Here is a 20,066-nt window from a genome sequence, read left to right on the forward strand (position 1 = left end):
GCAGTTTACAGAAAAAAGAAAAAAAAAATCAAACTCCTCGTTTTTATTGTCTCGATTCGTTTGTCGTTCTATGAAAATTCAACTCTATTAAAAATAATCTTCTTTTGATTATAATGTTAAAGCTTTTCTTTCCAATTTAGCATGATAAATATTTTTGGACACATTAAGTAGGACGACGGATGGAGTAATAGTTTATGAAAAACTTACCCCGGCCCAAAAGAGAGGGGCCAAAAAATAAAAAATAAAAATAAAGGTTGACTCTCTTGGCAATTGGCATGTTGTAAGGGCTGCTTGCGTTGTCAAATGTAGAGAATCAGTGCCTCCCGTCGGAGTCAGCCGCCGAGACTCAGTCAAACCCACAAGCTTTGACCAAACCAAAAAATTTTCCACGGTCAAAACTCTTTTAAGCTTCTCGGAAGGTAGCGGGGAAGAAACTCTGACAATACTACTAAATCTTATTGCCACAACTATTATTGTTATTCTGCTAATCCCTCAGAGGCAGATCGTATTGCGAACGAGAACTGGTCCGAACTACAAAAGCAAGCAAGCAGGCAGCCGTTGTTGGTCATTTGTTTGCCTGCTCCACCCCCCTCCCTTCTCTCCCAAATATTTGTACCAGCTTCTCTTCTCTGCGGAGTTGTCGTCCCTCGCCTCGCCTGAACGTACTCATAGATCATTTTACAGTTGCCTGCCATATATTTATCTCTTCTCCGCCATTAGTATTCTGTCTGTGTCTGTTCCATCCCAGGTGCTACTGTAATCCTCCCTTCAATATTTAACAATAAAATGGCTTCTTCAGGCGGCAGCTTAAATACTTCTCTTAATTCATATTCCAGCTATTCTTTTCCAAACCAATTCATGGCGACTTCTTTTAGCGATCTTATTAATGGTAATAATACTAGCACCAGTGGTAACGACCAGGGCATGATGAACAACAGGTCTAACCAAGACAAGCCTCCTTTTAGTTGGGAGCTTCATGACCAAATGATCAACAAGCAAGCTGGCACCACCCCTGCTGAAATCCCAAAGTTCAAGTCATTCCCACCTACTTCTCTCCCACTCTCCCCACCTCCAGTTTCCCCTTCATCATTTCTTGCTTTTCCTCCGAGTTTAAGCCCTTCGGTTCTCTTGGACTCCCCGGTTCTCTTTTCCAATTCCAGCGTAAGTTTACGGATCAAAATTTTTTTTTGTTGTATGTGCTTCTCGGGATGGATGCATAGATATACGAGCTAGGATTACGTCCTAATGATGTTCCTTCTTTCCCTTGTGCAGACTCTTCCCTCTCCAACAACTGGGACTTTTTCCAGCTTGGTCCGGAAGGATGAGGACACCAAATTCGTTTCTGATTTCTCTTTCCAATCCCAGACGAGGCCTCCACTTTCTTCGTCATCCTTGTTTCATGCTTCTGCGGGCAAATCCTCATCGGTATGCTCCATTCTCCATTCATTTTGTACTTTTCCGCTAGCGTTTTATTTGATTTTAAAAAGTTGTCATTAAAATCAAACAGACTTTTTACTTAGTTTTTTTTTTTTTTAAAATGTTTTCCTATTGCTTAATTTGTGATGTATTATTCCTTAGAGGCTTTTCCAAAAATTGTCCTATCTACCTTTTGAAGGTGTAGAGTACACTTCAGAAAAGTAACTACTTAAAATATGGACATGGTCAAGGTCGTCCAGTTAAATACAAAATTGGTGGCGTAGGTGTCCATGGCGTAACCCTGTTTATATTATTGTTTGGTTGCTGTAAATTAAATAAAGATAGGAAGCTTCTTTCAAAAACACAAAGTCAAGACTTTCTATATATATTGGTGTATAATAAGCAAAATGCATTCTTTTAAGTCTTCGACACTGCAGCTCAATAGATCATAATGAAGTCTGTAATGGATAACTACTGCCATTTCGATTAGATCATAAATCACTGGAGCTGCCACTCTCGATTCTCTCCCTCTTTCTCCTTTTCTTTTGGTTTTTTCTTTTCCCCAATTTTGGGAAGAAAAACCCGTACTTACTACTAATTGTCTCATTCCCCTTTTTCTGCTATTGAACAGCAAGAAGCATCGATGAAGCAGCACGCTGGTGGATGGAACTTTGATAATAAGCCCAGCCAATTCATAGAATCCTCCGCAGTAAAACATGGCATTAGATCGGAATTAGCTCCAACCACCCAAAGGCTCGGGGCAGAGGTTCCAGCAACTCAGGGAAGCATGCAAAGCGATCCTGCTCCAGACTCCAGTCATGTTCACTATAGTCAACCATCTCAATATGTAAGAGAGCAAAGGAAATCAGATGATGGATACAACTGGAGAAAGTACGGACAGAAGCAAGTTAAAGGAAGTGAGAATCCCCGTAGTTATTACAAGTGCACGTTTCCAAACTGTCCAACCAAGAAAAAAGTGGAGAGAAATTTGGAGGGGCACATCACAGAGATAGTGTACAAGGGAAATCACAATCATCCCAAGCCGCAGTCCACAAGAAGGTCGTCGTCACAATCCATTCAAAATCCTTCATACACTCACTCTGAGATTTCTCATCATTCCAACACACTGGGAGAAAACGCTCAAACTGATTCTTTGCCGAACGCGGAGAATTCTTCTGCTTCTTTTGGGGATGATGAATTTGATCAAACCTCTGCAATCAGCAACTCCAGAGACGATGATGAAAACGAACCAGATGCCAAGCGATGGTAAGTCCAGGATCGTTAGATACTTGAACCATTTTTTTTGTCTGTTAACGTCGGCTGTGAGATATTAATGCTTTGCGTCTTCAGGAAGGGTGAAAATGACAGCGAGGCGATATCAGTTTCTGGGAGTAAAACCGTGAGAGAGCCCAGAATTGTTGTGCAGACTACGAGTGACATTGATATTCTGGATGATGGATATCGATGGAGAAAATATGGCCAGAAGGTCGTTAAGGGCAACCCAAATCCTCGGTAAGGATTTCTAATTAATCTTGAAAACTTTGTCACCTGAACACTTTTTGTCATCACCGCTGTAATCTCTTTCTCACTGGTTCGTCATCCTCGCTTTACATCTTTGCAGAAGCTACTACAAGTGCACTTATTCAGGTTGTCCGGTTAGGAAGCATGTGGAACGAGCATCCCACGATCTCAGGGCGGTTATCACCACTTATGAAGGAAAACACAACCATGATGTTCCTGCGGCCCGCGGTAGCGGAAGTTATGCTGTGAATAGACCTTCAGCTATCAATAACAACAATGATTTGCCAGCCGCCATCAAGCCATTAGCTACAAACAGTAACTCAGTTTACAGGACAAATTTCGCAAACTCCCTCCAAAATCCAATTCCCAGGCCACAAAGTCAAGCACCATTCACTCTGCAGATGTTACCCAGTCAAGGCAGTTTTGGGATTTCCGGCAACTCAGCAAGTGCCAACCAAGTGCAGCAGACTGGCAATGCCTTCCACATGGCAAAACAAGAACCTAAAGATGACTTGTTCTTTAACTCTTTCCTCAATTGATTCTTCCAGGAGCATAATAACAGATTTACTTCAATTTGGTTGCGTGCAAAGCACCAAATAATCCGTAGGCGTCTCCTTCTGTATGTGTTAGGAATTATTTGAATTAATTTGTTAATTTGTTATAGGGGTCATTGAAGCTTAGCAAAAGAGGCTCGTAAATATCCTTCATGAATTTAGAGACTGGAGTCTAGGACCTTTGCTGTGGAATCTAAATAATTCCTGTAGCTCAATTTCTGTTGTAATTTAAGTTGTGAGGTAGAATGTCCAATGTTTTTTTTAATAGAGTTGATCAAATTTTTCCAACCAAGAGCAGAGATGACCGCTCTCCTGCAGGTTTTCAGTGAACAATTAAAAACATTTAATTTTTCCCTTCCCAGTTGCATAATTTTTATAAAAAAAAAAAAAAAAAAAAGATTTAGGACTGACTTTGTAAAAGGCTCCAAATCTGTCGGATCAGCATTGAATCAACATCTTCGATTCAAATATGCAGACAAATCAAAAGAGAAAACAGATATGAACACAAAAAATGATTCTAAATTTGACTTCACAAATTACTCTTTGCAGTCTCCGTACAATTGCAGATCATTGGCAAAATGTAGTAACTCTTTTCTACGCAGTTAGAAAGAGAGAATATTGCATTGAAATGAATCTTGTTCTGTCCTATACATAGATTTACATGTGACATGTATAAAGAAAATGCCAAAAGGAAACCATAGAAATTGTAAGAAATCATTTCAAGAAAATAGGTGTGATCAGATGTAGGTTTGGTTAGCAAGTTTATATCCAGAGATGAGAGCAGAAAGGGCCAGAGCGAAGAAAGCCAAGAACTCCATGCTGATTGCAGAAGCAGAAGAGTCGGTGAATATGTTATCTGCACTTTCTCTCAAACGGTCCGTCAGAGGTACTGCAGATGATGCCGCTGATATGAGCAGGTATGCGACAACCTGCAATTCCAAAAGTTGGCAACCGTGTAAATTACAGTCGACTTGGTTGGCCTCATGAGTAGCAACAGCTAAAAGCAAAACAGGCAATTAAGCTCACCAATCTTTTCCTTTAACTGTGTATTATACTATGATCTGATTTTTTCAAAGGCCAAATGCAATCAAAAGTTTCAAGTCAATTGCCTATCCTACGAGGGAGAAAAACATGACCTCTGAAGAGAAGAGCCCACGGCTGTCGTGTTGGAAGTAAAATCGATTAAGATGATAGCTTCGATGGTGAATTTTTTTAATCCAATACAAGATTGGAATGAAAGCTATTCCCTTTCAATATGAGAACATCTAGCACTAAATTAACGGATTTCCAAATATAATTCGCCAGGGTTGCGAAGATCTAAAAACGAGAAAAACCAACCTGATCGCCAAAGAAGTCGTATATCGCCACGTTTTGGCGCCGCGAAGAGAAGGCTTCTCTTCCAGTCGACAGTTCATGAACCTGCCTAAACACCTGTAATCCTGTATACAAGGATGACAGAATTGCGATTGCCAACACATACCTGTAACCAAAACAAAACCATTCCAGAGATTTAATTGCGCGAAAATGAATAATGCATCATCAGAAGAAAGGAGATCAAGTTCTTCCACGATTCGAGATTGAGATGCCCCAGTGGCATTATTACCTGTACTCTTCGTATTCATCAAAACTTTTGCCATCACCATGCTGATTGCTAGCCATGATAATGAAAGAAAGCAATGAGCAAACCAACCCAACACCACGCAGTCCCAAGGACAATTTCCTGCGTAAATCCTCCCTCCTCCACCGTCCAATGATATTCGATACCCCGGCGCCAACCGCCGCAGGGGCGGGGTTCTCCACATCTCCCGTCCCGGAAGTTTCTATCGCGGGGGTGGGGATCGTGGGTTTCTCCTGGCCGTCGGTGGTATCCGGCATAGTTCCTCTTCAAATTCCAGTAACTTTGAAGATACACAACCCGGGCGCCTTGTAGAAGAACAAAGCCCAGATACCAGGAAGGTGGGAATTGCTGACAAAGTTAGAAGAATTTGATTACTTATAAGATGAATAATGAAGAGAAAGATCCCTAACCGCGACGGGACCGAGGAGGAGTTCTTATGGACGTTGGACCAACGAGAAAAACGAAAGGATTCTCCCTCTTATGGATTTCCTTGACAACTCAGCTTTGAATTGGTTGCATCTCGGTGCTGTTCTGCACATCTTTATTAATCTGTGTATTATAATAATGTATTTTGGCTAAATTGCAATCATGTCCCTGTCCTACTTTTTTTTCCCCTTATATTTTCTCCGTCCTACTTTGCACCGCATATCTTTTAATTGCAAACGCTTATCCCCTTAAATTTTTTTTTTTTAAATTTTGGTTAAATTTATCCCGTCAATTGGCTGAATGTAAACTTATCCCTCTTACCAAAATTGTAAATTTGTAATCAGCCCACTCCTTTTTGGGGCATATTACAATGAAGAGAGGGCAATATATATATATATATATATATATACATATGATGTAGATCAAAGTGGAATTGGCTCCAAGGCCATTTTTTTCATTTGGAACTTGTCTTATTTGATTAATTGATGAACAACTAGGAATTAATTTGAATTGAATTTAAAACTTAAGAGGGTTAAATGTTGAAATTAAAAGAAAGTGAGCGAAGTGGAACAAAGAGATACTTTAGGAGGTTTACTGCATTACACCTACATTGTCATTGTACATGGCATGGGGAATTTATTCACACGCCAAGTCTGTAAGGAATAAATTTGGGGCGCTGTGATGACAATTATCATGCGGTTGATTTTTATATGATCGTGAAAGAGAATCTGCAATTTTTTTAGCAGAAGAAACACGTACGGAGTTAAAAAAAGAGTGGTAGGGCGTTGGCTGCACTTGGAGAAGGGAACGGCAGGTAATGATTGGCTTGGAAAGCCTGGAAGTTGTGAAACTGTAACGAGCTTCGGTTGACGTGGTCTTAGGCTGTCAGGGCCTGACTGGTTGTGGTCCGCTCTGTTCTTGTTCGAGTCCTGAGACAAAGGCAGGGCTGTCTTACTCGAGTGGGACCGCATTTAAGGCCTTTAAGCTATCTTTTTTTTTTTTGAGGTAGACATCTACTTACTTGGTTTCCATATATGGCAAGCCGGCTTCTAATTGATACTCCCTCCGTCCCACTTTAATATACTTGTTTCTTTTTTCACACAGTTTAAGAAAAAGTAGTTAACTTTGTTGGAAAAGTAAATTTAGATTGCTATTTTCCTAAAATACCCTCACATTAAATAGAGTACAACTTTATGGGAACTTGAATTGATGGTAAAAAAAGAATCAACTCTCATTAAATGGGGTAAGTTTATAGCAACAACAACTTGTACTCCCTCCGTCCCACTTTGATGGGATGAGAGGGCTAGTGAGCAATTGATGTTGGGGGAGGGGTGAAAACTAAATTAAAAAAATTCTAGGAGTACCCTTAAAATTTGTTATAAAAAAAAAAAATACTCCAAAAAATAAAATTCATATAGACATACTAATTTTGCAATTTAGTTGGTTTTATTATAGCCCCATACTTGAAGTTCTCAAAATGACCTTGCTTAGCTGCAAAAATTAGGAACGTGATCGATCCAAGGTTGGTGGCATCGGCGTAGAGGGACTTAATTGGATTCAAAAAAAGTGTGTAAGGACCGCGATAGCCGAAACTAAACATAAAAGAAGTTTAAGTTGACATCAACGTGACTATGATTTCATGAGTGCATCCGAGAGTTTACTGGTGGTGCAGCCCGGGCCCAAGGCGGGTTGAACCCAAAGTACCTGGGCCTGCTGCAAAGGTGGATCCCTCGCAACAAGTTGTCTGTTAAAATTCAATTTCAGTCCTAATGCAGACAAGCATCGGGCATACCATGCTTCTTTTAAGTGACCTGATGATTTATAAGTGCACTAAACAAATAAATGAATAAATAACCAAAGAGGAGAGAGAGAGAGAGAGAGAGAGGGGAAAAAGACGGAGATCAAAATCGAGATGAAGCTTACACACATTGGATGCAAGTTATCTAGACCTCATTTGGTCCAGTGGTCATCACCATAAAAGGTGATGCTGGAGGTCAGGGGTTCAATCCCTGCCTCCCACAAATTATGACTCGATGGAGTCTGTAGTCTGTACTCACATCGAACTCCCTCCCCTTCTCCTTAGACTAGGCTAGATTAGACTATAGGACATCTATCGTTGTGAAAAAAAAAGTTTTAATTGATTTTTTTCGATGAAATCTTCATTTATATTGATTTTCTTCGATGGAATCTCTATTCACATCGAGTCTTCCTCCCCTAAATTAGACTAGATTATATTATAGGAATTCAAACGTGAATTTTTTTTTTTTAATCGGTAGAAACTCATACAAGATAAGAAGTTTCTCATGTACTCGAATGGCTAGACACTCGTTTTATATCCTTCGATGGTCCCATCTTCTTTAATAAGTTTTACTTCTTTTATGACTTTACGAGTTATTCTCCGTCCTTGTTGGATTTTCTGTCTTCTTCTTTTGCGCCTTTATTTTGTCATAGTACCGCTGCTATCATAAAGGTTTATTCTGTTATATATTCACGAGCACAGTCAAAATAATAGTCTACGGAAGAGAAAAAAGGACAAAAAATTGTCCTCACCTAAAGAGTTTTGATACTGCTAAATTGATTTGTTCAAGAAGCAGGAGTTAATGAAAATGCAAAGGGTAGAAAATTAAACATGCAATGTGTAAATTATTACCCAAGTTATTAAAAAAAAAAAAAAAAAAGCCGACAATGTGGTATTGGAGAGTAGATATTGCGTTTAATATTTTAAGTTAGAAAAGGAAATCAACCAAATAAGAAGACTAATTGGGGAAAGCTTTCAAGTGCGCGTCGGTGGTTTTCGCTTTTATTGCATTAAAAGCAAAATGAAAAGGAACAAACAAAAATTAAAAAGAGTGGATAACTCCTCTCGAGACTAAGGTTGCAAATAACTCCGAGCTCCATCAACATCGAACCCGAGCTGATTAAGTCGAATTCGAACTCAAAGATATTTATCTCGTTAGCTCGTGAGCTGACTTGATTATCTATATTTTTTTATTTTTTATTTTGATAGTCGAATTACATATATATTTCAAATATTTTATTATTGGTTAAGACAAATTATTATTTTATTTATTTTTAATTTTTTTATAAAAAAACTCGAGTTCGAACTTTATATTGAGAGCTCATCGAGATCGAATTTGGATTTGAGTTTTATAAAACTAAATTGAAACTTGATTCGATTATACCAAAATTCGATTTAATTTGACTCATCTGCATCCTACTCAGGACAACCTCAATTTTGACGTGGAATTACTAACTATATTGCTACTACGTATATAAATAATGGCCCTTTGAAATGTTAGCCACTACTAAAGACTTTAATAAGTCTTTATAGGAAGGAAGGTCAAAAATTTCAACCTTAATTTCTATCACTGTGCCGCTATATGAGACTTTTCTTATATTCATATGCGTAATATACTCGTATGACTCGACGGTTGTTCAATATAGGATGGTTATTTGTACCACGGCATAGTGGAGAGGAATGCAATGGAGAAGCTTTGTAATCTCCTTCCGACCATATGATATCCATATGGGGTAGAGGACCAGAAAAAAAAGGAAAAGGAACATCATACATAGCGGCTGTGGAGCAGCATGTACAATGTACAGTCGTGTTGACGCCCAACGCTGCTTTGTAACGGTCCAATTACGATCACGGGTCAACATTTCGCGGTGGAAAAAGCGCATCAATAAAAGCTGAAAAGCACAGTTTTGGACCGCTGTTTGCTGCGCATTTCTGGCACTAAATTTCAAAACCTGTCTCTCTCTCTCTCTCTCTTTTTTTTTTTTTTTTTGAAAAGAATCGTTGGCTTTTTTAGTTATACTAGTACTGTATTTTACTGACTATGGAGATATTCACCCGCAAACGCTTCTTTCTTTTTCTTTTTTTTTTTTTTTTTAAGGAAAATTTTATCTCAAGAATCGACTTATTTTTGCTATAGAGAAATTAATATCTTTGAATGCCCAAACCCCACCCCACCCCCAAAACAAAAAATTTAAAAAAAAAAAAGAAACTTTGAATGCAGCAAGCATGCTCTCTTAGCTGTTGTTGAAAGTTCTTTTGTTTTTAGTTTATTTATGGACAACTGTACTTTTCTAGAGTATTCTTTTCTCCTATTTTTCTTTCGTTTTATAGTTCGGTGGTGTGGGGTCCATAACCTCAGCAAGGATTGGCGCTTTCTTAACGGAATTGGTCCTTTGCGTTCGGCTTTCTACTTGCCCGTCGAACCGTGTAACTTGAAAGCAACCACTTCTTTTTTTATTTTCTCTGGGTACAACCGCCATATCCAAGAAATTCATGTCCTGAAGCTTACGCTAGTGAGGGCGTTCTCCTCGTCCCTACTCGATTTTGCGACCGGGTGAGGTGATCTCCGCAAGTTCCGTGCCTCTTGGCTCATTGTCTCGCCCCCTAGGGCCGGTCTCTCCGAAGTGACTTCACCTCAATTCGGTCTTCTATCTGACATCTGACGTATCATTAGAAAGATTGCCTTGTGCACGACGAAATAACATGACAGTTGCTATGTTCCTTCCATCAAAGCTAAGCCTGACACTATCAGCATAAGGCTCACGGGAATTGGAGTTGATCATTCTTTCCACAATATTGTGTATTACAAGTACCTTGCCATCCGTAGAAGAAGGTGCATGCATACTCTCACTCGCACACATATTAGAAATACTAAGGCCCTTGCTTTTAGTTTGCAATTGAGTACCCGAATTGACTTGACCGTCAGAGTAGGACGCCCCCGTGCTTTTTTAACAAATTTGATAGATGAATTCCTTCGATTCAATCCAATCATCCGCAATTCACATCTTCAGCTAGCTTGGGGTACACCCTTGAGCACAGATGTGAGAGCAGAAAATAAGGAAGATCACAGGAAGAAATAGAAAGTTTGCTGTTGGCCTCCTATGTTTTCTCCATCTCCATCGTAACTCGTGAGAAGTTGTCAATTTACAAAGTTATAAAATACTATCTGTATAAACAGTGGATTCAGACCCAAATACATATGATTTGTTTTTACCAAACATTTGTGGTGAGACTTTAAAACATATATAATCCTATAGTTTTACATATCATAATTGTTTTAAAAGACATGTTTTGGGCGAGTTGAGCCCTAAATGCTCCGGGACATTTGAATGCTTATTTATTTTCATAATTAGCTGCGCTCTACTACACAGCACTGCCATGTGGTTTAGAAGGTACAAAAAAAGAGGAACCCTTTTACAGTTTGTATTTCTTACTAAAAAAGAATAACGATTGAAAAAAGACAATTAAACGATCCGAAAACATTATTCTAATAATGGAAAGCTACAAGAAAGGAGCAGATAGGCTGGCCCTGAATCTACATGCCTATGACTTCATTTCCCACCTAATTCAACAACAAATGCTAGTACAAATTTATCTCTTTCAGAAGAACATGCGGGGAAGCTCATGATTTGGTTGTTTAACTAACTCAACCAGTGATCTTGATCGATCATTGTCCTGGTAAAACAAAAGTACAATGACCTCCAGATCATCACACGGGCATGTTAATTTCTTGTTTACTCTAATTTGTATTTTTTTTTTCTCATAATATATATACTTTTCCTTGCCTTGTACCCGTTAAAATTGGGTAATGACTCGAAGGAATTGTGTGTTTTCTCAGGGTCCATCCTGTCGTGTCCGTTTTCCAACGCCTCAAATGGTGTGCTGTAATGTTTTCCTTTTCCGTCGGGAACGTTTAATTAAAACGGGGACCCAAACAGCACACTAGTGGCCACCGCAGCAGCGTCAGCCGGTGCTTGCAAATTCCAGCTGTCAATTTGCACTCACAAATCAAAAGCCCTGCCCGGCAGCACCCCCAACTCCAAAGGCACGAAGCCCCACCAATGATGGGCAATTTAGAAACATCCCCAGTGAATTTGGGATAAAAGTACAATTCCAGCCCCCTTGTCAAAGTGGGGTCCGTTTGGATAAGTATTTTTTAGGTATTTGAATAAAGTTTGACAAAAAAAAAAAAAAGTTTAACTCTACTCCTTTTTTTTTTTTTTTTGGTTAATCCTTCCACTTCTTCTCGTACTTTTTCCATCCAAACAAAATTCTAATTCTAAATTTGACAGTAAAGAAGACTCTTGCACACTCTTCTTGCCACGGCTACTGCTACAATCACCATTGTCAATGCCACCCAGCCCCCCGCACACACACACACTCTCTTTCTCTTCCTTTCCCCCTCCTTCTTTTCTTTCACTCTCATTCTGTCATATTCTCTGATTCCACCCATTCCTTCTCTCCTTCCCTATGGGCAAAAGTGCAGCCAACGATGGTGGATTGAAGTGAGAAATGAGGAAGAAGAAGAAATGAGATAAAGAAAAAATTTATGTGTTTTTTTATATTTTAAGATATGTATTTTTAAAAATTTTGAGTAATTTTTTAGAGTTTTTGTAGAAAAAATATTTTAAAAAAAACTTGTATAGTAAAAACAAGCCTTCCAAATAGACCATTGGACTTTTGACTAGTATTTAGTTAATCTTCCATGCATTTCCATAGCCATTTTTTATCTTCTAAAGTGATAATGCCAGATTCATTAAAAATTATAATAAATGTATTGAATTTTAGAAAGACGGGAAATTATTCAAAATTTAGTAATATGACTATATAATCAAGGGATAATTTCAGAAACCTTTGCTGAGGTTTTTGACAATTTCATTCAACTCCCTTGAGATTTACATAATTACGAAGACCTCCTTTTATGTGATAAAAAGACAACAATGCCTTTCATTAATTGTCAACTCATTGAAAAATTCTATCAAATATTAAATCTATTATCAACTAATAATTCAAACTACACACTTTCCTATTTAATTATTTATTATTTTCCTCATACATCTATTTTCCTTTCAAACTCATTTATTTACTATTATCAACTAAATGTGTATTGTTACTACCAATAAAATCATCGTATACACCCAACCATCAATAGTTACATATCTTGGTATATATTCCCAATTCTCAATTTTTCATTATTAATAAATAGTTTTCTTGCGCCCATTTTTTGTTTCCAATTTTTTATAGGTATTAGCAAATTAAAATTGTCAAATGACAAATTGAGTACTAATTTCATTATCAAGCTAGACGGAGATGAAGATAGTGATAGTGATAAAAAATAAAAATTAAGGATAGAAAGTGGAATAGGAACTAAATATAGGTTATACTATTATGGTTGTCATGAAAAAAAATGTTATTGGTATATATTTATAACTGCATTGAATTTTTATTTTTGATTTACAATTATTGATGTTATTCATATAGAGAAAATTTGATTAATTTTAAGTCTGTGCCAATAGAGTATATTGGATATTGATATTAGTAGTAATGGTTTATACTATTTTGTATTAAAAAAAGTGGCAATAGAATTGAAATTGTAAAGAAAAGAGAAATCAAGTAAATAGATGAAGGGGGGGAGGGTTGGGTTGGGTGGTACGGGGGGAGGGAGTGTAAGCAAGAGGTCTCGGGTTCGAGTCCTCCCGCTTACACAAAAAAAAAAAAAGTAAATAGATGAAATTAAAATTGTAACGGTAAAATAATGGAATAGAATAAACCAGTGATAAATGGTAAAACAATAGATATGTGTGTGTATATATATGTATGTATACATATATATATGTGAAAGTGTGTGCATGTGCATATATGTGTGTATATATATGTACGCATGTATGTATATATGATTAGAGGAAAGAGAAATCAAGTGGATAGATGAAATTGAAATTGTAACGGTAAAATAATGGAATAGAATAAACCAGTGATAAATGGTTCTTAAAAGAAAGCAAAAGAATAGTTGCTACTTGACCAGAAAAAAAAAAAAGGAACCACATAAAATAAGCTTCTAATATGATAAGAGATAGGCCTGTAATCGAATCGAATTGCTCGAAAGCAACTCAGTCAAATACTTGACTCGGACTCGAGTTGACCAGATTCAAATCAAGTTCAAGTATCCAACTGCAGTACTCGAAAGCTCGTCGAGTCTTAATGAGCTTTTTAATTTTAATTTTTTAATATATTATTAATATGAAATTATGTCTAAAAGAGTGGTTGAATTTACGAAATGTTTTCAGGTTGTTTGAAAATTTTTTAAAGGGCAATAATGTATTTTCGCTAAAAAAAGTCAGAAAAATGAAATTTTCTGACTCGAATTCGATAAGACTCGCATTTACTTGAGCCAATGCGAATCGAGTTCGAGTTATGGGAGCAATGCATAGAACTAAAATTCCAATAATATTACTCGTTCGAGTTCAAGTATCTTTCTTGTATGTCGAGTCGAGTTCGAGTATGACGATACCCGAGTTCGACTTCGACTTCGACTCAATTACATCTCTAATAAGGGAGTAGAAAAGGTGTAATTGGTTGTTACAAAAAATCAAACACATGAAGCTTCTTTTCTGTCGTAGATAAAAAAGGAAATCAGTCAATCATTTAGATGAACTAGTATTTTGACCCGTGCTATGCACGGAATTATATTGCAAATCAAAATAATATTGTATATATTTATATATTGTGGTACAGAATAATATATATATATATATATACTAAAAATTTTAAAGAAGTGTATGCTTAACATGTTGAAAAAATTTTAATTTAGAATGATTTACATGATAGAGGAATTGTTAACACATTTAAGGAGAGAGTTTGGTTGGATGGTAAGGTGAGAAGAGTTTTCTTGAAAAAATCAATTTATCAGTACCCGACAAAATATATTATGTTATACCCATATATCAAAACTTATAATATAAAAAATAAATTATAACCAATTTATTTTCTTCCATTTTTAGAAAAAAAATGTTTCTCCTGTCTTGTATTGCTAAAATTGTTGACTACATTTAGATTAGCATTTTTCATAAATTTTAACGTATATATAAAAAAAAATCTATGTAATATATGTTTTTAGAGTTCTCAAAATTATTAAAAATTACCATTATTTCCTTATTCTTTTATCCGCCAGCTAATCATGAGATGCCTTCTACGACTTTTGTATCTTCTATATGGTACCACTCTCTCTATTATTTTTTTTATCATTTCTGTTATATCCCTACAATCCCTTTTTTCCTTCTCTCCCTTATCCGCTTATTCTTGTAACCCACATTTCTTCTTCAATCTTTCTCGTCACTTTTTTAACTCCTCACCATTTTCTTCCATCCCTCCTCCTCCCATACCCAACCTCTAAATTCATACTCCTGCGACCCAATATATTTAACTGTACCTATCATAATAAAAATATAAAATTGAAAATTGATTACAATGGTTGCAATTATTAGTATCTAAAAACGGAAATGAAAAACTGATAATATCTATAATATCCTCAAGTACTACAATAAATATACATATACATATATATATTTAACATAGCAAATACATATTTACATATGAAGACAGCAATAAGAATACATAAAATAATTAATGATACCAAAAGTTATCCTTAGTGTTTGGATTTTGTACTCTTATTCAAATCTAATCAAGGTCAAATTTGGGCCAAATATATACAAATTAGGGTCGAATGTTCTATATTTTTTCCTTAAACTATAATGTTATTTTTTTAAAATTTTTTTGATAGAATTGGTGTTGTTATTATCATTATTTTTATCAAAAATGAATATTAAAAAAAAAAGGTCCACGTTAAAAGGCCAGTACTACTTTGTTTTTTATTTAGTGATTTCATAATTTAAATTTCATGAATGGTACCATTATTGATTTTTTAAATTCACGGCATTATTTCCTTGTTGTTTTCTATTTAATTTTGCTCTTTTACTTGGGATTACTAAGTTAAAAGATAAAATATTATCATTTACTTTTTTACTTTTACTAAGTTTGGGAATGTTTTTTCTTTATTTACTCCCTCACTAATAAACTTCAAACCAAATTCCTATATAAGTGGAGCCATTTTTTACTTATTTAAATTAGATAGGTATGGAAGCCACTTATTACTTAGGAAAATATTATTTGCACTTTATTTTTTTATTATTTGCAATTCCACTATTTGTTTTATCATATAGTCTAATTAATGAAAACTATATGATAAAAATGATTATTGAAGTGTGGATAACAAAAATGAAGTGTAAATAATCTTACTTATTTAAATTAATAAGAAAGCATGAAAGGATATTATATTTGTTACCACTTGTTATGGTCTTATAAAAGTTTTAATTGGAGTAGAATCATAAATAACATAAGGCAATCGGAAACGTGATAGGTTGAAGTTCAAATAGGATAACATGCCCATTAACCAACAATTTCAAATGTAAATAGTAGATGTGGAAGTTAAGAGAAATATATTTTATAAATTAAATTAAATGTGAAATACTAGAAAAACAGAATTGATAGTAGAAAGATGCGTGGAGGCTTGTTGCTAAAAATAACTTTTCAAATTTATATAGATATAGATGGTTCTTAGTTCTAACGGCCAAAAAGAAGGAAAAAAAATAGTTGTTACCAAAAACAAATCATCACAAAATGGATATATGACATAAATACAATATTTAGATATGTAGACGTGGTAAGAGGGGTGAACATCCAGTTCGCACAACGACGATACGTCTAACTCAGTGACCTACCGTAAATAATTGAACATTATTTTATCTATTATCTATTAGATATATATACGTGTGTATGAAGCCAAATATGAGTGTGTATATGATTAGGCCAGATGATAAAACTTCTGAAAAATCGTTGACAGATCCTTTTATGCTAAATTATGATCTAATAGACGAGACTAATCTTCGCTTGTTTTTATTTGTTTTTGGCACAAGTATTTAAAGGTAATTATGTGTTTCGTTTTTTAATTTTCTTTTCAAATTTGTGATCGACCAAAGATTTGTATATGCTTTATTTATATGCCGTGAGATAGATTTTTGTTAAGTTTGGTGATGATTCTTTGCAATAGCGGTAATTTGTAGTACTTGAGTGTGTGTGTGTGTGTTTGGATAGAATATTATTTGAAATATTATCTAAAATAATTATTATAATATTTTTTTATGATGAAATATATGTGAAATAAAAAGATGAGTTAGAAAATGTGTTTATGATGCAAATAAAATATTATTCAAAATAAATTGCTATCAATCATTAACATCATAAATATATTTTTTAACTCATTTTTATATAATTAATCACTTTTTTATTTTATATATATTATATACAAAAAATACTATAATAATTATTTAATTACTTTTTTATTTTATATATATCACATGCAAAAAATGCTACAGTAATTATTTCAAATAATACTTTCCAAACACATAATTAAGAAGAAGGCTTTGCAGTTTGGATCTTTTTATGATTACTTTGTAATTCTCTCACCGCGTGGGAGTCCATCGTGAACCGACTCCCCCGGTCACCCCCATCCCCACTCTCACACTTCTATTTCCAATCCATCCCACCCTTCCCCGTAAACCACTCCCCATCCACTTTCTCCGCCCCCAACATTCTCTTTATTCTACTCGTCTTCTCCTCCCTCCCTCCCTCCCCCGTCATATCCTCTCTCTTAACGTACCCAGGGCAGCTGTCTGTGTTGGTTCGTTTCGATTATGAGAGGTTTTTCCAATGGTAAGGAGCAGTAACAAGTAAGCAGCAGGGCATCAATCAGGAAATCGGGTTACAAATATCGGCAGCAATTGCAGCTGCACGAGTAGCATAGCAGTGACCAGACTAGAAACAACCCCATGACACGAGAGCTAGTTTCGACCGCAACAACCCATCATCACACGGAGTCATGAGATTTTCCTATTTCGCTCCTCCTTTCTTCCTCAATTTTCTTCTCTCTAACACTATCATCGGCCGCTCGTCTCCTCTTATTGGTGCCAACCACACCTCCGCCCGCTTCTGTTCCCGTTAAATTCAACTCCCTTCTTCCTTGCATCCGCTCACAGATCAAATCTATTTTTCTCACTCACACACGCAACTCTCATACATACACATCAGTTACTTTAGATAGACAGATTTAGGGATTCTTTTTTTTTTTTTGGTTTAATTTTTTATCAGAGGCCATACATACAGTTTGATTATACCATGGAGCCCAGCACAGCTAAGCCCAGCTTCTTGAGAAATATTCTACTGCGCCTCTTCTTATTCTGCGTCTTTATACTTGGCGTCCGCTTTGCTTACGTCGTCACTATTCGAGGCGAGTCATGTGACCTTGGCGACTTTTGCTTCTTCTCTCTGCCCGATCATTTGAACAGCTTCATCTCCGGCGCTGGCCAGTTTGCCGCCAAGTCCTCCTCCTCCGCTGTCATCTCCGTTGCAAAATCGGCTCCTGCCAAACCCCATAAACTACCCGATCTCTGGGCCACCAGGGGTTTCCAAAAGGCCGCCCAATTCTACTCCTCCGTGTTTCAAGATCTCATTTCCGAGGGATTCCTGACCCCTAATTCCAAGGCCCTCTGCGTCGAGACGCCCACCGGTGCCGATGTTTTCGCTTTAAAAGAGATCGGCGTTGTCGACTCGATTGGGATTTTCAAGAAGGCTTCCAAGCCCTTGGTGATTTCCGGTCAGGCGATCAAGCAACCGTTTGGGAATGACAAGTTTGATTTTATATTCTCCGGCGGCGGAATGATTGAAATGTCGCCGAAGCCTGCCGATTTTGCGGCGGAGATTTGCAGGACACTGAAGCCTCAGGGGTTTTTCGTGGTTCACACAGGTTCAAGAGATACTTATAGTCACAATTCATTCCTTGATTTATTTAATTGCTGTAAATTGGTAAAGTTTAGGGACATTGATGGGTTTGATTCCAAGTTGCCCTTCGTTCGTGAAATTGTTATGCGGAAGTATTTAAGTGAAAACGTGGAACAAATTCTTGGCCTTGGGGTTCAGGACCCCGGTGGCAATTCAGCTAATAAATGCTTTGTGCCGGATTACAAGCAACAACTGATCCGGAAAGCAGAGCCTTTGATTGCAGAAGAACCAAAGAAACCTTGGATTACATTGAAGAAGAACATACAGAACATTAAGTACTTGCCGTCAATGGTCGATATTAGCTTTAAGCACAGATACGTGTACGTGGATGTTGGCGCTAGGAGCTATGGTTCGAGTATCGTCAGCTGGTTTAAAAAGCAATATCCAAAGCAGAATAAAACCTTTGAGATTTACGCCATTGAGGCTGATAGGCATTTTCACGAGGACTACAAGTACAGAAAGGGGGTCAAGTTGTTGCCCTTTGCTGCTTGGGTGAAGAATGAGACGCTGTTTTTCGAGATTAATGAAGACCCCATTGATAAAGACGTAGTGAAAGGGAGAGGGATGGGTCGAATTCAACCTGTTCAGTCGTCAACTGGTGTGTCTGATGGTAACGTGGATGAGATTCAGGGATTTGATTTTGCTGCATGGTTGAAGGATACTGTGTCGGAGAGGGACTTTGTAGTGATGAAGATGGATGTAGAAGGGACTGAATTCAATTTGATACCAAGATTGATCGAGACTGGAGCTATTTGCTTAATTGATGAGGTCTTTCTTGAATGCCATTACAACAGGTGGCAGAAATGTTGCCCTGGCGAAAGGTCTTCCAAATATGAGAAGACATATGGTCAGTGTTTGGAGCTTTATACTTCACTTAGAGAAAGTGGAGTTCTTGTCCATCAGTGGTGGTGATGGTTAAAAAGCCCCTGTAATCCTTTGTGACTTTATTTTTTCACTCAGTCTCGGTTACCTACCCAAACGTGCCGTTTATGTCTGATTTTTTTGCAAATGAAGATTTGTAGAAGCTCTGTTATAGTTTTTGTTTTCCATGTATTTCATTTTCACTTGTATTTATGGTAGTTGAAAAAAGAAGTGCAAATATATCATGCTTTGATTGGCTTCAGCGGTGCTTTGGTTCATCTCTTTTTTCCAAGATTTTACTGTTGCTTGTGAAATTCCTACAGAATTCCGGTTCCTTATGCTTGAACTTTATGATTGAAGAATTTTCGGGAACCTCTCAGCTTCTCATCTTTGCCTCATTCTCCTTGATCCTGAACTCCTATGTTTCCCGCTAATTGGTTATTACGTATTCAAAGGTCCTGTTGTTTCTGCGAGGGTGTCTTAACCTTTGGTGGTAAGTTTTACATTTGCAAGCTAAAAGGATGGATGGATGTTCTGAACTAGAATTATTGACCTTATAATGATGAACGTCTTTACTTTCTGCACGTTTCAGTTTCCTTTTGGATGCAAAGATCTTGCACCAGTCTTCCAGTAAATAATCTTGGACTCCCATCTCTTTGAACAAAACTTTTCACTGTTGTAAAATGACACGGAATATCCTATCTGCTGTTCTATCTATCATCCGATCGCAACGGATCTTCTGTCTCACATTCTGTGTCATTTTCTGTTCTATATTTTATTATATTGTTATTTCTCTTACATAAATATCATGTTTTAGTTCTTTTTTTTGTTTTCTTAAGATCCAATAATTATTAATTGAATAAAAAATAAATACAACAATTTAAAATATATATATATATAATAGAAAATTAAAAAATGCAGCAGAAAATTCATAAAAAATCTCATTTTTTTATGCATTTTGATTTTTTGAGTTTATTAAATT

General features: G+C 36.6%; 3 protein-coding genes across 3 annotated transcripts; 2 read left to right on the top strand and 1 right to left on the bottom strand.

Annotated features, from left to right (window-relative positions):
• The first annotated feature begins 477 nt into the window (after nt 1-477).
• On the top strand, nt 478-3,779 carry LOC113694039 (probable WRKY transcription factor 33). The gene is made up of 5 exons (XM_027212891.2): nt 478-1,161; nt 1,273-1,425; nt 2,048-2,682; nt 2,767-2,928; nt 3,038-3,779. Exons 1-5 carry the CDS (start codon nt 787-789, stop codon nt 3,474-3,476), a joined length of 1,764 nt encoding a protein of 587 aa, XP_027068692.1. The 5' UTR covers nt 478-786; the 3' UTR covers nt 3,477-3,779.
• Nucleotides 3,780-4,003: 224 nt separating this feature from the next.
• On the bottom strand, nt 4,004-5,642 carry LOC113694040 (CASP-like protein 4B1). The gene is made up of 3 exons (XM_027212892.2): nt 5,095-5,642; nt 4,830-4,971; nt 4,004-4,420 (listed from the first exon to the last, which is right to left on the bottom strand). Exons 1-3 carry the CDS (start codon nt 5,364-5,366, stop codon nt 4,229-4,231), a joined length of 606 nt encoding a protein of 201 aa, XP_027068693.1. The 5' UTR covers nt 5,367-5,642; the 3' UTR covers nt 4,004-4,228.
• Nucleotides 5,643-16,952: 11,310 nt separating this feature from the next.
• On the top strand, nt 16,953-19,346 carry LOC113693716 (uncharacterized). Its single transcript, XM_027212327.2, has one exon. The coding sequence runs from the start codon at nt 17,561-17,563 to the stop codon at nt 19,133-19,135; it is 1,575 nt and encodes a 524-aa protein (XP_027068128.1). The 5' UTR covers nt 16,953-17,560; the 3' UTR covers nt 19,136-19,346.
• Nucleotides 19,347-20,066: the final 720 nt, after the last annotated feature.

The sequence above is a fragment of the Coffea arabica genome, chromosome 6c (assembly GCF_036785885.1).
Source record: "Coffea arabica cultivar ET-39 chromosome 6c, Coffea Arabica ET-39 HiFi, whole genome shotgun sequence".
NCBI lineage: Eukaryota > Viridiplantae > Streptophyta > Magnoliopsida > Gentianales > Rubiaceae > Coffea > Coffea arabica.